At 40.9% G+C, this 17,374-nt stretch overlaps 1 protein-coding gene across 2 annotated transcripts in view; it reads left to right on the forward strand.

Annotated features, from left to right (window-relative positions):
• Positions 1 to 17,009, forward strand: part of ano6 (anoctamin 6) — a 76,654-nt gene extending 59,645 nt beyond the window's left edge. For both annotated transcript variants that reach the window (XM_084701187.1, XM_084701188.1), the window contains 7 exons: positions 11,925 to 12,094; positions 13,322 to 13,419; positions 13,938 to 14,068; positions 14,269 to 14,474; positions 14,580 to 14,785; positions 15,205 to 15,310; positions 15,549 to 17,009. In XM_084701187.1, coding sequence (XP_084557313.1) covers positions 11,925 to 12,094; positions 13,322 to 13,419; positions 13,938 to 14,068; positions 14,269 to 14,474; positions 14,580 to 14,785; positions 15,205 to 15,310; positions 15,549 to 15,752 — 1,121 coding nt within the window. In that variant the 3' untranslated portion in view covers positions 15,753 to 17,009. The remainder of the gene's footprint in view (positions 1 to 11,924; positions 12,095 to 13,321; positions 13,420 to 13,937; positions 14,069 to 14,268; positions 14,475 to 14,579; positions 14,786 to 15,204; positions 15,311 to 15,548) is intronic.
• Positions 17,010 to 17,374: the final 365 nt, after the last annotated feature.

Here is a 17,374-nt window from a genome sequence, read left to right on the forward strand (position 1 = left end):
TGTTATGCCAAGTGGGGCTGAGAGCCGGTTGCCCCAATACAGCGTCATTTTGTATTTCAGCCCTGATTGGCTGCTAGTCGCCAATATTAGTCGGCAAGAAGAGCGAGGAGATGTAGCTAGATTGTCTTAGCTAGCTTGTTAGCTTCACAAACGCCAGATAACTTGAGAAAATGAATAAAGTGGATGTCATACTTGAGCACCGGTTATATACCCTTATATACCCTATAAACCCTTAATTTGGAGGAGAAAGTTGAAGTAAAGCAGCTTAACCCTTATGTTCTCCTCGGGTCATTCTGACCCATCAGTCATTGTGACCCACCTTCGTTTGCGACAATTTTACCGCATACAAAAACAAAGTGAAGCATTTTCTTTTAACCGTTGGGCTTTCTCAGACCCCCCACATTGCAAAGGTTAAAATAAAATTATTTTTATTTGCCTTTGTATTGGGTAAAATTGGGTAAACGCAACGATGGTTCGTTATGAACCTTTTGGTCATGTGACCCAAAGGCAGCACAAGGGTTAAGTGGTGCCCATCAGCCACGATATTGTCATCGCTCAAACTGCTGGTAAAAGTAACCGCAGGTTTAACGTGGAGTGGTTTTTGAAGAAAAAGAAAAACGGTTAGTCTAGTTAGCATACAAAAGAAGGCACCTTTCTCTTCAAGTGAGCTCTCAGCCTTGGTGAGTGAAAGCATATTTTGTCATCCTGCCTTTGTGGCGCTGGTCCGCGCATTGGTCATATTATGGGGCTGGATCGATAAAGATGGTGACGTGTCTTTGTGTCCACGCTTATCTGGCTGTTGTCATAGAATGGATCTGTATCCTTAAAAAGTTGTATTTCTGCTTTGTTGTGGCCTTCCTGTTGTGTTGAGCTCATTACTGTTTGCGCATGGCCCTGTAGGCACATTGGTTCTGATCTTGGTTGCATTCCTAATTTAGGTTTGTAAATATGACAGTGGTAATTTTACATGTGTGTGAGAGCAAGGAGAGCAATTACACAAGAAGGTCTCTCTCCAGTTTGTGTACTACAACACCTGGTAGAAGCAAGCCGCTCTGTTGTTAAAAGTGTTGTGTGGAGCCACGCTGTTTGTTGACGTGTTAAATAAACACATCAGTAGCAAGAAGGACTTTTGTAGCTTACTGGTATCCTATATTTTGAAATGTTTTTTGCCCCACCAATTTGCAAAATGCGTAGGGCACCAAAATGGCTAGCGCCGGCACCGCACAAGTCTGACTCCCGGTCCATCCAGGTTACACTGGTGCCGCTGGGGCTGCGTCCTTTCCCCTCTGTTCTTCTCCCTGTACACCAACAGCTGCACCTCAAGTCATCAGTCCGTCAAACTCTGTGAGGTTGGTTGGGGACGACACCACCCGCATTGGGCTCATCCCTGGTGGGGATGAGTCTGATTATAGGTGGGAAGCTGACAAGCTGGTGACCTGGTGTAGCCAGAACAACCTAGAGCTCAGTGCCCTTAAGACAGTGGAGATGGTTGTGGACTGAAGAATACAGCCCCACTCACCTTCTTCACCCTGCGCAACTCCCCAGTCAACATTGTGGAGTCTTTCCGCTTCCTGGGCACTATCCTCTCCCAGGACCTCAAGTGGGAACTGAACATCAGCTTCCTCCCTATATGAGATTTGCTTTCATTCAGCCAGAACAGCATTAGTAATTGTGCACTGTTGAGACCTGTCATATTTATCCCAAAGGTTGTGGTGTTTAGGTTGGGGCTCTGTGCAGGCCAGTAATGTTTTTTCACTTCAGCTCTGTATTAATGTCCACACACTTTTGTCCAAAGTCTAGATAATTATGTCTAATTCCATCTTGCTTCTAAAGATCAACAAAGGATGCAGAAAAAATAAGATACTTTTCAACATTACCAGCATTTGTGGGTACACAAATTGGATTACAACCCATTATTTGCCCTTCAATCCACAGTTGTGTGAATTTTTTTTTGATAGGGTCCAATTTTTGTTGTTGTTTTTAACAGATATTATTACAATAATAAAGGTATGTTAAGTGAGTGTGTTGTATGTTTAACATAGTATTTAAAAGCTGTTTAGATTTGGATGGTTTTGCTGTAATAAAAACTTTGACTGTTGAGTCAAATAGTGTTTCAATTATGCAGTTACCTCTGAGTATAAAATAAAACTAATATCACATAACAACTAAAACAAAGGTAAGGATCATTTATGTGTTAGGATCTGGCAGGTTGTTCCTATATTCTGTCTGGACACTTTTTCAGTTATATTCTTTTTAAAGTTTATTGTTGTGTATTGTGTGTAATTGTCAATTTCAAGATGAGTCTGAAAAATAACATTTTGAAAACTTGACACAAGCACTGTATATAGGCTGTGTGTACATCACAATGTAACATGATACATAACACATACATTTTCCATAAGCGATCTGGTTATTTTGGGGCAGGGGCGGATCTACTGGGGTGGCATGGGGTGGCAAATGCCACCCTAAGAATAGCCAGGCCACCCCAGCTGCCACCCCAGTTGGCAGCTTTGAAAACAAAGAAAGGTTGTGGCTCATCGGACATTTGTGAGAGCGGATTTCTAATATCCGACTGCAAGTGAATGCAGCACTGGACGACTCCAACCACCCTACCCACTCCACCACGTCGGACATTTGTGTGAGCGAATTTCTAATATCCGAATGTAAGTAAGTGCAGCACGAAACAACTCCATCCACCCTCCCCACATCGCCACCGAAGTTGCTTTCATTTGAACACAAGGAAGGCGCAAAGTGACCATAGAAGGCTCCAACTCAAGGAAGAAATCGTCAGCACAGACAGCAGACCACAGCGGAGGAATGAGGTGTTAAGCAATTATTCATTAATGACTAAGAATAATTCGAAAAGTGCAGGCCGAGTTGCAACGTAACTTTTCCTTTTGAATTGAGGTTAAAAACGTTAATGCTTTGGGAAAGCAACAACAAAGATGACTGTGGTAAAGTTAGTTTGAAGTTTGATCAACAGATATTTAGCACTGCTACAACCGGCCGCTTAGCCAATGCTTTTTGGCTGCCTAAACAACACGTAAGTTTAGGGGCCGTCAACAAATTACAAAAGTCAATAGCTTTTCAAAACATGAACTAGGAGCGTCAAAATAATGTTAAACTGTTAAAGATCTATGCATTCATGCTGCACAGCCTTTTTTGGTCATGTGACCTAAATCCTCAAATTCATTTCAGTGTTCACTTTTTTTTTTAAACACTTTTATCTCACACACTTTTGCCACGGGATGCCACCCCTCACAATATCCTGCCACCCTCTTGCCACCTTTACGTTGTCCCAGGTTTTCAAAACCGTCTTTGGTGAAATGGTTCGAGCAAATGTGTAATTGAGGGTCAAACTGCACAGGGATCGTCTACGCTAGAGCTACGGTATACATCAGCCATGCCCGACGAGTCAATGTTAGCAAGACTCTAGCTCATCTGCTTTTTATTAACACTGACTTGCAAACAATGCAAGAACAGCTAGATAGCGAAAACACCTAGACTGTAGGCATGTAAACTAGCTTAGCTTGCTAACGCAAGAGCATAGTCTCGGTAGAATGTGTGATGATTTAGTTTATTGCAATGGGGCTGCTTCATGTTCCTGACTGTGTTTAATTTGAACAAATAACCAGTGTTACATGTAAATTTCAGGGCTGCCAACTTCCAGGTTTCCAAAAACCTTGGCGTGAGATTTGGTGTGAGGGGCGAGCTTTTGCTAGCTTCACCCCCTCCCCCAAAAGCGAGTTTACACGGCTGTCTGCGCGTCAATGTTACTTCACTCTGTTAACCTGCACGTCATCCGTTTCTGTTTACAACGTTAGCTTGGCTACTTGTTTGGCATTGCATTTCAGCGTGAGATATACAAGGTGGGGCGTGAGAGCGTGAGAAATGGTTGAAATGTGTGTGTCACACGCCAAAACCGTGACAGTTGGCAGCTCTGAAATCTACAATTCACGATGCATGTTTGTCCAGATCTTTGTCTGGTTATTTTTCAGCAAGATATCTAGGTAACTGAAGCTGAGTTGAATCATGATATAGTTTAGTTGCTGAGCTGAAATGAATCAGTCGATGATGCAACAGCAGTCTCACAGAAACAGAGTCTCAGAATAGAGCAAACAAAGGCCTTCGTTGAGAAAGTGGTCGTGACAGAGATCAGAGAGAGTTCTGCCCACACCAAGTCCTGTCTCCCTGTCCTCGGGAGACAGGTCTTGTACCTTGTTTGTGTCTTTGATGGGTGATTGGTCAGGAGACCATGGGGTGGGAATGTGGTTGTCCAATTAAATGTCCAGGGTGTTGGGGTGGAACAAGGTGGGCAGTCCAAGGATCTCGTGATGTTCGGAGAGGGAGGGGGGGGAAGACCCACAGGTCTACTCAGGGAGGGGGGCAGACAAGACCCACAGGTCTGAGGTAATCCAAGGGAGGGGGGGCTCCAAGGAAGGGAGTAGATCGCCCCAAGGTGCTGAAGGCGTGCAGGGAGATGGGAGCCAAGGAAGGGGGGGGCGTGTCTCCAGAGAAATGGGGTGAGGCAGATCAGGCCAGGGTCGATGATGTATGGGGGAAGGTGGAGCAGGGTCTCCAAGGGAATGCAGGTGGGGCAAGGTCTCCAAGGGGAGGGGTAGATAGAAAAAGGGGGGGCAGGGTCTTCAGAGAAACAGGGCCTTAGTACAGGCGTTGTATATCCCTTGTGCTGCCTTCGGGTCACATGACCAAAATGTTCATAATGAACCATCATTGTGTTTACCCAATTTTACCCAATACAAAAGCAAATAAAAATAATTTTCTTTTAACCTTCGCAATGTGGGGGGTCTGAGAAAGCCCAACGGTTAAAAGAAAATGCTTCATTTTGTTTTTGTATGCGGTAAAGTTGTTGCAAACTACGGTGGGTCACAATGACTGATGGGTCAGAATGACCCGAAGAGAACACAAGGGATATAGCCAGACCAGCCAGTCTGACTCGTCCAGAGACAGAGAACGGTTACAGTCCCAGCATCACCTTATCTCTCAAGTTGACACTGTACTCCCATGAGTTGAACAGTTCTTTTGTGCTCGCACCAGTCTCTGAGCGCCACCAGCTTGCCTCCTGCGTGACCTTGGCATGTTTGCCCACACACCAGAGTTACATTGACGCACACACTTGCTGCACAGATGCATCTCAGCATGACCTCACTTGCACAGAAGGCATCCTGTTGCATGATCTCATAAGTTATTTATTAATTCAATTGATCACAATTGGATATATGTTTTAGTATTAAGCATTACATGACATGTGTATACATACATATACGAGGTAGTGATTGGTATAGCAGCATGTTATCATTCCTTCACATTACTCACGTAAGTCGATCCAGTTTGCTTTGACAAAAGAAGTGGAAACAACTAACGTTATAATTTCAAATGATATCTTGTCAATTTGTTGAAAACAGTGTTGTGTAGACACAATACATTTAATTGCACGTTTTAATTTCAAGTCTCCGTCTCCACCTTCGGTGTTTCAGTGAGTACTGATGGCCGTGTTGCGTTTATGCTCCGCAGCTTAACTCGTTGAAAACCAACCAATCAGCGCACAGATCATCTAAATATTAATGAGCATACCATAAAAGGAGAAACCTAGCGTTTTTTCCCGGGAACATTTCAGAGGGATTACCAGAGGGTTTAGAACATCACCCGGACCATTTTCAGCCCAACCAATGTACATACCCTATTCGGACACCTTAAGAAACAGTGTAAAATACCCCAAAAACCCAGTCAATCACCCTTCTAAACTGAAACACGTGTCATCTCAGCCATTAGCAGCCCAACTTTCCTTATCCAAATCAAGGGTTTCATGGACAGAGGGTGTCGTACGCTGTAGGCTTACAGATTGTAAAGCCCCCTGAGGCAAATTGTGATTTGAGATTTTGGGCTACATAAATACAATTTGACTTGGATGGGGAGCTGATTAGAAAATAATCTAGCTAGCAGCTACATTAGCACCGTTCAATATAATTTTAGTTTGCAGAAACTGCATTTTGCAAAGTAAATATAATTTGGCACTTTTAGCAACCATTTGTAATTATGGGTTTGCAAACATAAATCATTGAACTGGCATTTGCCAGGCATGTTTGACAGTACTCAAAGTAATTTAGTGGTAAAAAAAAAAGGCTAAATCCTAACACTTTTAAGGACCTCTTCATTGCTTGGTAAATCCAAGCACTTTCAAGGTCTTTCCAGACCCATGGCAACCCTGTGTAATATATGTTCGAAGATCATTTGTTGTAAGGGGGGGAACACTACTGCAATGATTAAGCACCTCAACGTTGTGCATCAGCTAAAGGTAAATTGCAGTACTTTTGACTGTCTTCGAGAAGCAACGGTGCCAACTCCAACTGCCGTTGCAGGACAATCCTCTTCCACCCAAGGTATGCATGGTGAGCGCAGGCAGCGCACCCCAACTTTGTAGCAAGTATCCATCGTTGACAATAATAAGCCTCAATAATAAGAGCCAAGGGGCACTACAGTGCAACTATTTAACTCGCATATGCCCCTAAAATATGATGCGTGCGCGAACCAGAATCATTCAAAACATAGTCACCGGGAACATGGCTCTGTGGGCTGCTTAAGCATCTTGTTAAAAAAATTACAGAGACAGAACAAAACAGGGATGAGATAAGGAAGGGTTGGGTTTGGTTTACTGGTCATTTAGCTATATCAAGTGCCTTTTGTTGAAGCGTGTTAAACTTTTCATAACGTCTTGAACAATGACGGCTTGTCAATGTCACTTTTTGTCAACCAACCAATCACAGTCATTGGGTGTTCTTTGCCTTCGGCAAGGGCACAACCATTGTTATCTCACATATATATTATTTTTATTGTTTATTTTCGCCCCCCTAAGGATCAGTCAATATTTGGACTACACAGACAAAGCCTGTGTCAAAATATTTGTCTTGGTCTCGATTGCGTTGCTTGTATTGGGATTTATGCTCCATTGCACAGTGTAGGAGGTTACGTTTTTGTGGCGAAAAGTGCCTTTAGTCGACAAAGGGTACTCTGTGCTAGCTACGTCACCACGTCAACACACGTTACATGGATACAACATGATAGAGACGTTCTAGCACGCAAGTTGGAGCATGGATTATGAGTGAAAAATACCACCACCAAAAATTTCCAACCATTGGACTTTGTTGAGAAAGCGATTTTGAGTGGAACTGCCATCTCGGATTTTTGAGTCGTGAAAGTCTTTGTAATTTGAGCGAGTGTGGGTTGCCCGTGAGACCGCCTAGTCTGTTAGGCGGCAGCCTTGCTAGAAAGCGTCATAGTAGTATTTTTGTAATTTTACAGTTCAATTTTACATGAAAAAACAAAGAGGGAAATGTTTTGATGATATGACTATTGTGAAGATAGCCTGGTGGTGAGATTTTAATGTAAGTTGCTGTAAAACTTTGATTTGTTTGCTACGTGAGAGCCCCATCAGCCTCCATCGGTCATTGCCAGACACGTGGGTTTTTTTGTGTGTGACGTCACCGCGCCGCCATTTTCCAGGTACAGCTAACGTGCAGTCGATGAGCACTGATGAGAATTTACTGAAGATAACAAGGAAATAAATCTCTAAACTGGAGAAGCACAAGAAAACTGAGAAATGGCTGTACTGCGATAAACTTACCAAAAATGCTAGGGACTGTTATTTTTAGAAATTGTCAACCATTGAAGACATAGATCCATACAAGCTGACTGCAGTAAATTGGAGTGCGGATTTACATTCGGACCAAAGGACTTTAATGTCAGTACATGCACAAATATATAAATTGCACTGACATTAACTTAAGCATACATTTTCTGTTCAGATAGATGAACTGAACTGATTTGCAGTTTGCACTATTGTAATTGTCAAAATATGACTTTGAATACACCTGAAGTATTAAACCTTACCCATATGTTTGTTTCCATTTAGCTGTCAAAGAAAATCACAAGAAAACAATTAACAACATATTTCTGAAAAATGTTTTAATATGTTTTATTGTAGCCTAAATGCAAGGCGGGTCAGGCTGGTCAACACTGCCTTTAAGAGCGTGCAGTGTTGGTGCGAGTGATTTCTGTCTCCATCATGTCATATGCTGTTTGACCTGCAATAACATTAAAAAAGGTTTAAGCTTCATTACCTGGGACCAGAAGGGTTACTATTAGCAGGGTTTTTCCTGCATAGAGAAAATGTTGGCGTGCGCCTAAGCCGTTTTCGTGAGCGCCAATGACAAATCCCGAGTGCCAAAGGCAAAAAAAAGTCGATGCAAAAAAAATATGAAAAAAAATGAAGAAAAAAAAGCGATGAAAAAAAAGCTGTGTTCATCATGCGTGTAATGCATGTCAGCAAATATGTTCTCAATAGTATGTTTCAAGTAGGCTACAGCCGAACCCTCGTTCTGTTTTGATCCATATTAATCAAGTTGATAAGCATGTCTTCTTGTCTGATCAATACGCAACTGTGAGGTGCGCGAATAGACAGAGTGGCCACTAAACTGTCATCCCGCTGCAAGGGCCAGCCCGATGTGCACAAATACATCTGTACAAATGCAAATTAAATTTCCACTCAAAATGCTGACAAAAGTTTGATTTACGAATTCCAACGCAGCCTCCATTGGTATTCTTAACCTGGAATGATACTATATAGTGCAATGTTTCCTACATGGCAACATTTCTGCCCCCACAGTATCAGAAATCAGGCTGTACAAAATGTTTTGGTAGAGTGCATGTCTGAGAATTGCACGGACATGCGCTTCACACCGCAGTTGAGATCTGTAAAGAACTGTAAAGCCTAATTTATACTTATGTCGCCAACACTTTTGAAACGGTCACAGACGGAAAAAAAAAGTGTCGCTCAGGCTGCTGCATTTATACTTTGGCAAACAGTCGCCTGTGCTCAAGGTTCGCGTGACGTAAACTTAATCATTTTACCATTACATTCATAGCTATGGTTACATTGTTAACGCGTTGGAGGGGTGAATATATAATACTTGGGAATAAATACATTGATTACAGATATATTTTGAGCACCAAAGACTCATTTTGACCCAGGAAAACCCTGCTATTAGTCACACAACAAGAACGTCCCATTTTGACACTTAAATTAAATGAATCAATAGCAAACTCACTGAACACCGCTGTATGCGTACCTGGAAAATGGTGGCTACTCCCATAATGCCCTTTGGTTTTCGCAACTGTGACATCACCTGACAAAGACCAATAGACGATTGCGGCAGCAACAACAGTGTTGTCAACGAGTGTTGACACTCGTCGATCTGCGTCTGGTGAGTATTCTCTTAATTTTGTACGGTACCAGGGTCATTTCTACATCAAAATGGAGAGCAGTGTTTTAAAGATATGGCGATTGCGAAGACAGCCAGCGGGTCAGCATATTTTTGTGATTTGAGTAAAACTTGGAATTTGAGTGAGACCGCGTCTTGTTTTGACGTTAGCTGTCAGACTCGGCTCGCCGGCAGTATGTAGTAGTAGGCTACTGCCTTCAATGCCACAGCTATGGCTATATTATGTCAAAAGAAACATTTTCATTTCCGGCACTTTCAAACAATCAGTGAAGTGTGGCTAGTAACAGCAGCCTCTAGCAAACTTCTTTTGAATTAGCCATGTCCCCCTAAATTAATGTCAAACGTATTTATGTTTTGGGGGGCATATTTTCAGTTAATAACAGACGGTACTGATTGAATTGCAATTCCATCTGAAATACTGCCAGTGACAACGTTGTTACAGTAGCTTGTTCCAAAGCGTGTTCTCTTGTTTCAAAGGCGGTTTGCTTGTTTCAAAGGCGGTCCGCTTTTTTAAGCGGGTGTTCTTAATGAATAATGCAATATGAGAAGGCTAAATGCTTGAAAATATCACTCAAAGGGAAAACTGACCCACCTGCAACCGACGCAAGCAAGCACACCCTACAATTTCCCCAGAAATTGTACCGTCTAGTTTATACTAGTTACTCATCTAGGTTGTGGATAGTACATCTGTAGTGGACAATTGTAGATTTAGCCAGAGCCACGATCCCTTGTGCCAATATGTACTCCTTTTAGCACCTTGAGCAACAATTCTTGTATGAAATGTGCTATATAAATAAAGTCTTACTTACTTACTTTTATCCAGCCTCCTCCTGAGAACTTGCAACACGTTCCCCTTGTTCTATTTTACCTGTTCTGTATCTGTTTTACTTAAGTTATTGTTATAAGTGTTGTTCAGTAATCTTGTTTACATAAAGTGTGGCATGGGTTGTGTGGGTGCTGCTATATGTTTAACATTTGCCAAATTCATTCATTTAGATGGTGGTTAGCTCAGGATCACCCCAGAAAAGTAGTGTAATCGATAGTCTCGGATCGTTAAGCAGTCTCGAAAATTGTATATTGATAAAAAATGTACGATCCCCATCCCTAGTCTAACAGTGTGTGTCCACTGCAGCGACGCGAATCGCTTGCCATCGCTTGCCTTCCCACAGTTCACCATGCTCGGGGGCGTTTCAAACAAATTAATGTAGAATATAGTTCTCTAAAGTCACTGTTGTAGTTGTCATGGCCAAGTGTGCAGACATGGGTTTACGTAGTTGCCACATCGATCAAAATACAACTTGTTTTCAAAATATAAAACTGTTTAATACTGTAGACATACACGTTGACATATGTAAAAAAACGTTTTACTATATTCCTCAATCTCTGCTAAACTGACGATACGATAGGGAGTTTCAACCCGGCTAGCTAACTAGTTAGGACAGAACGAAGTTACGTAATGTGACTAAACTGAATTTGAAAGTACAAGCACCCACAACTTCGGCAAACCTTGTGCCATGCATCGTTTTTTTGTATTAACATCTCTGTACGAATACAGATATGTATCGTACAGGACTGGGTAAGCAGCCACACAAACGATTAGTTTCTCCTCCAGTTTGAAACCTAGAAAGCTAGAAATGTTTACCATGGTTTCTACATTACGAGAAACATGAAAACACTCCGATTGGCCATCGCTAGCGAAAATCGCTCCTCATTAGCATAAAGTTGAGAAAATCTCAACTCGAATCGCTTGAATTGCGTCGCGTCGCTACCCACAATGCACCACGCAAGCGATTCGCCTGACTGGAAAACATGTTGTCGCTCGCATCGCGTCGCTGCAGTGGACACGCACTGTTACAGTGAAACCATGGTAAACATTTCTAGCTTTCTAGGTTTCAAACTGGAGGAGAAACTAATCGTTTGTGTGGCTGCTTACCCAGTCCTGTACGATACATATCTGTATTCGTACAGAGATGTTAATACAAAAAAACAATGCATGGCGCAAGGTTTGCCGAAGTTGTGGGTGCTTGTACTTTCAAATTCAGTTTAGTCACATTACGTAACTTCGTTCTGTCCTAACTAGTTAGCTAGCCGGGGTGAAACTCCCTATTGTATTGGTAGATTAGCAGAGATTGAGGAATATAGTAAAAAGTTTTTTTACATATGTCAACGTGTATGTCTACAGTATTAAACAGTTTTATATTTTGAAAACAAGTTGTATTTTGATCGATGGTGCAACTATGTAAACCCAAGTCTGCACACTTGGCCATGACAACTACAACAGTGACTTTAGAGAACTATATTCTACATAAATCTGTTTGAAACGCCCCCGAGCGTGGTGAACTGTGGGAAGGCAAGCGATGGCAAGCGATTCGCGTCGCTGCAGTGGACACGCACTGTAAGGCTGTGTTAGGGGCAGGGGCAAAAACGTTGGGGCACCCTAAAGGGGCTAGACCACATTTGCTCCACTGGAAGGGCACCCTAGTGGGCACTTTATAAGGCTTTCTCGTATATTGGGCATCCAAGAGGGCACTTCTGGAATAGGAATTATTCCCTTTTCTAACATGCTGTTGTTATGCTATTGTTAAACAGTAAGTCACAAAAAATTGTTTATGTCTCCTATGACAGAGCTACCAAGAACCAAGACAGAGTATGAGAACAGTCTTACTCTGAAGATGTTCCTTTTCCAATTTGTAAACTATTATTCATCTTGCTTCTACATTGCCTTTGCCAAGGGAAAAGTGGTTGGCTATCCTGGTCAGCCAGTCTACTTGTTGGGAAAATACAGGAATGAGGAGGTAAGTCCATGAAGAGCTGCACATGTTTACTTTTGATCATTTTGTATTGGTTATTTATACATTTCCAGTGTTATACATGTTTTTTAGCCAGGTACTAGGGCAGTGCTAAAAATAATTGATATGGCAAAATATTGTGACCTACTCCTTGCTGATGCATGCATTGATGCAGATGCTACTGTATCGATACGGCAGCAAATGCAGTAATGGCTTTTTTGAAAAAGTAGGTAGACTTGCCTCCTAGTAATTTTTAATGGAAGTCACGTGCCAGGCCCCGCAAGGCAGTGTGAGATACCTGTGTACCTGTGTGCGATACCTGGCAGCGGGAACAAGTAGCCTAGCAAGAGAAGCTAACCCTATTTTACGTGTTTATTTGGACATTTGTGGACGAGCAACATCAGTATGTTGTAGTGATGGGAAGTTTGGATCATTTTAGTAGTGAATGCTCACGTGGCATTTGGCCGACCAATGAGTTCATCACTCAGTCTGTCACAAACCATGATGGATTGTTGGAGTACGATAATGATGGACCTGGTGTTCAATAACTAATAAAGATAGCTGGCTTTTAATGAATTAATTGACGTACAAATTATTCACACAAATTATTAAAAGTTGCTCAGGTGGGCCCATACTGAGCGTGGGGCCAGGGGAGGTTTACCTCTCTGCACCAGCGGTAACTCCGCTTCTGGCTGTCCCCCCATCATTTTAAATATAAGAGTTTCTATCAGAGAGATATACAAAATGCCCCCTTGTGGAAACCAAATTCTCAACAGCCGATTTGTTCCAAACCCGAGTCTGCCCGTTCACATGTATGTTGCAATAGTTCTTTCTACAGTGATTTCTGATCTACATTTAAAAATCTAGTTTTCTACCAAGTTGAGAGTTGTTGTTTTTTCTTGGAAATTTTCCAAGTTGCTAAATTATGGTATCCTACACTAGAATGTGGTCAAAGACTAGAGTACTTGCTGGAGAGATGTGTTTTATGCTTTACTTAATCTTTTTTAACTTCTCCCAAAATGGTAACATACTTGTACTTAATACTACTGTATCTTTCGAGCATCCTCAGTCTCCCGTCATCCTCTTGCCTCTGTCCATTTACATCCAACCACCAGAGAATGCTGCCACTCCATGTACAAATAACACTGCACAGACGTGGCTCAAAATGGTATCAACAACATCCTAACCACCACAGTGTGAAGTTGGTAATAAAATGTATCCTCATTCTTGTAGTGTGACCCAGGCGGATGCTTGATTGAGTTAACAACCCAGTTGACCGTCATCATGGGTGGCAAAGCTATCTGGAATAACATACAGGAGGTACTAATGCCGTAAGTTATAGTTTCAACTTCAAATCTGGTCTCCAAACAATTACTTTGCGCAACAAATTTCAAATATATTTTTACGTCTTCATGTAAGGCAAATCTGTAAACCTATAGGTAAAATTTCAGACACAAATATTGACTATTTGTTGGTCACTTACAGCTGTAAATAAACTTCCTATAGCTGTTACTTTTTTGTGAACAAATTCACAAATACAATACATTTGCATTATGTGCAATTATTTTATGTATGCATATTTACAGAAAATGTTAGCTACTCATCAAAGTTATTTTAATTGATAAATGTTTGCACATTGCACAAGTCATCTACCTGTCATTTTGCACTATCTACCAGTCATTGGCATCTGTCCATCGTATAGTATTGTTTAGACTTTTAGACTGTTGTACTTTTTCTACTTTTACATTTAAGATTTGTATATGTTTATCGTGTGCACCGTCTCTGCCACTGAAAATTCATTTTTTGTTTGAACTTACATGGTGAATAAAGCACATTCTGATTCGAACAGGTGGGTCAAGAATTTGATTTTCCGTTACTGCACTCGTGTGGGCTCAGAAAAAATTATTCCTCGCTGGGAACAAGATTACCAGCTTCAGCCCCTTGGAAAGCTGGGACTCTTTTATGAATATTTGGAAATGGGTAAGATAGAAGGAACCTTCTGTGTACTTTACATGTTTGTGTATAAAGCATCCATTAAAATAAAAATAAAAACGCACTAAAATAGAACGTTGGTAAGGTAGATTTCAGATTTCCGACAATAGGTGATACAATTAATTGAGATTTTGTGTGTGTGTGTGTGTGTGTGTGCCTGCGTGTATTTGAGATTTGCTCCCCTACAGTAATCCAGTTTGGCTTTGTGACACTGTTTGTGGCATCCTTTCCACTGGCCCCAGTACTGGCACTGGTCAACAACCTGTTTGAGATCCGAGTTGACGCCTGGAAGATTACCACCCAGTTCCGCCGCATAGTGCCAGAGAAGGCCCAGGACATTGGGGCCTGGCAGCCTATTCTTCAGGGAATTGCAATTTTGGCTGTGGCAACAAACGTGAGTTTTTTGTGATTGTGAAGTTCTGGCAACTTGCTTAATTGTGAGGATTGTGGTGGTATTTGATCAAAGGCAAAATAATCAAGAATAAACTTTCTTTTCCAGGCAATGATTATTGCCTTTACATCTGACATGATTCCTCGGTTGGTGTACTATTGGTCTTTCTCTGTGTACCCATATGGTGACCAATCCAATCATACTATGGAGGGCTACATCAACAACACACTTTCAGTGTTCGACATCAAGGACTTCTCCATTGACAGTAGACCACGTAACACACCATACTGGCTGAACAACATCACCACTTGCAGGTACACTGAACCCATAACATCTAAATATGAACAAACTATGGTATTATTTGATGACAAATGTTTTTCTTCTGATCATTAGATAATATCCTTACAAGCAGGAACATAACATAATTTGTGACGTGTATAACTGCGTTCTCTTATGAGTCTTCCCTTTGACACTTGTTTAGTTTTTCACAATGCATGCTTCATGTTTTGGCTGCTTGCAATGTTTGGGACTACCTTGTTGTTATGATCAGTGACCTATGCTCTTTTGTAAAGCTCTTTCTTGGAAGTCCCTTTGGATAAAAGTGTCTGCTAAATGCATAAATGTAAATGTAATGTAACAATTTAAGTTACAATTGAAACATGTTTTCTATTTGTTTACTCTTTCATTTAATTCATGTTTACTGTGTATGGTTTCATTGTACTTATTACTTTAGGTACAGAGATTTCAGATATCCACCTGGACATCACAGAGAATATCAATACAGCATTTACTACTGGCATGTGGTAGCTGCAAAAATGGCTTTTATAATCGTTGTAGAGGTGAGTACGACAATCTTTCTGGTGCAGAGTAATTCTAGTGTAAGAGTAAATCCAAACAAATTGTTACAACTGGGACCAGAATAATATTTTTTACCATATTTCATAAGAGTAATATTATTTATAGATCTTGCTTTGTACAAAATCTCTTAAAATCCAAACATTTGAATTGTTTCTACTGTGCATCTTAGGTCATCAACCAGCCTGTTAAAACTATTTTTCACATTTTCTTTTCTACCAGCACATTGTGTACCTCACCAAGTTCATACTGGCCTATGTAATCCCGGATGTACCTTACGCTGTAAAAGAACAGATCAAACGAGAGAAGTACTTGACCCAGGTCATCCTTCATGAGGCTAACCTCAAATTGGTAACCAAGCGCTTGAGGCCAGTTACTGACAAGGTCCTTGAATACACTGTGAACACAGAGGTGGATTTACACTGATGACTTGCCTTTCTCATTCAAGATGCAATGATGTAGTGCTTACTTGATGCCAACACTCTGTTAGAAACTTAAAATGTAATTGATTGTTTCAGTTACACTGTTAAATCTCTTGTATTCTACATAGACTGCATAGTGGTAAGTGTTTATGTAAAGTTTGTCACTACCCCAAGGCAAATCACAAAGTGATAAGAATTTGAATATAGTACAATATTTCTTGAATGTGGTCTAAAACCTGGAACATTGAGATGGTGGCAGGAATGAAACCGTTGATGGGAAAGTCTTTTTTTTCTTCTCTTGAGAATTTACATAATCTTTATATGAACATATACATTTTAATCTGTGTCTTGTAACTTTAATTTGTGCTGTATATTATAGGAAGAAAACAAGTTTTACAAAAGTGTAAGAACATCTGAATAAATTTGCGTCCAGCTTTCCAGAAGAATTGGAGATAATGTTCATGTTTTTAGAAAATCACAGTTGGGGACTCAAGTTTGAGACTCAAGGAAGACCTGGAACATTGAGATGGTGGCAGGAATGAAACTGTTGATGGGAAAGTCTTTTTTTTCTTCTCTAGAGAATTTACATAATCTTTATATGAACATATACATTTTAATCTGTGTCTTGTAACTTTAATTTGTGCTGTATATTATAGGAAGAAAACAAGTTTTACAAAAGTGTAAGAACATCTGAATACATTTGCGTCCAGCTTTCCAAAAGAATTGGAGATAATGTTCATGTTTTTAGAAAATCACAGTTGGGGACTCAAGTTTGAGACTCAAGGAAGATGTTGTAGTGATGGGAAGTTTGGATCATTTTAGTAGTGAATGCTCACGTGGCATTTGGCCGACCAATGAGTTCATCACTCAGTCTGTCACAAACCATGATGGATTGTTGGAGTACGATAATGATGGACCTGGTGTTCAATAACTAATAAAGATAGCTGGCTTTTAATTAATTAATTGACATACAAATTATTCACACAAATTATTAAAAGTTGCTCAAGTGGGCCCATACTGAGCGTGGGGCCAGGGGAGGTTTACCTCTCTGCACCAGCGGTAACTCCGCTTCTGGCTGTCCCCCCATCATTTTAAATATAAGAGTTTCTATCAGAGAGATATACAAAATGCCCCCTTGTGGAAACCAAATTCTCAACAGCCGATTTGTTCCAAACCCGAGTCTGCCCGTTCACATGTATGTTGCAATAGTTCTTTCTACAGTGATTTCTGATCTACATTTAAAAATCAAGTTTTCTACCAAGTTGAGAGTTGTTGTTTTTTCTTGGAAATTTTCCAAGTTGCTAAATTATGGTATCCTACACTAGAATGTGGTCAAAGACTAGAGTACTTGCTGGAGAGACGTGTTTTATGCTTTACCTAATCTTTTTTAACTTCTCCCAAAATGGTAACATACTTGTACTTAATACTACTGTATCTTTCGAGCATCCTCAGTCTCCCGTCATCCTCTTGCTTCTGTCCATTTACTTCCAACCACCAGAGAATGAACAATTGTTTTAAATGAGGATTCATTAGGGGCCAAGCAGCAAAGCTGCGAGGGTTAGGGTTAGTTAACCCCAGGCCCTAGAAGCGCTTGGTCGAAAGTTGTGAAATTTGGCACACTCATTG

Source organism: Hypomesus nipponensis, chromosome 7, assembly GCF_054491055.1.
Source record: "Hypomesus nipponensis isolate SF chromosome 7, ASM5449105v1, whole genome shotgun sequence".
NCBI lineage: Eukaryota > Metazoa > Chordata > Actinopteri > Osmeriformes > Osmeridae > Hypomesus > Hypomesus nipponensis.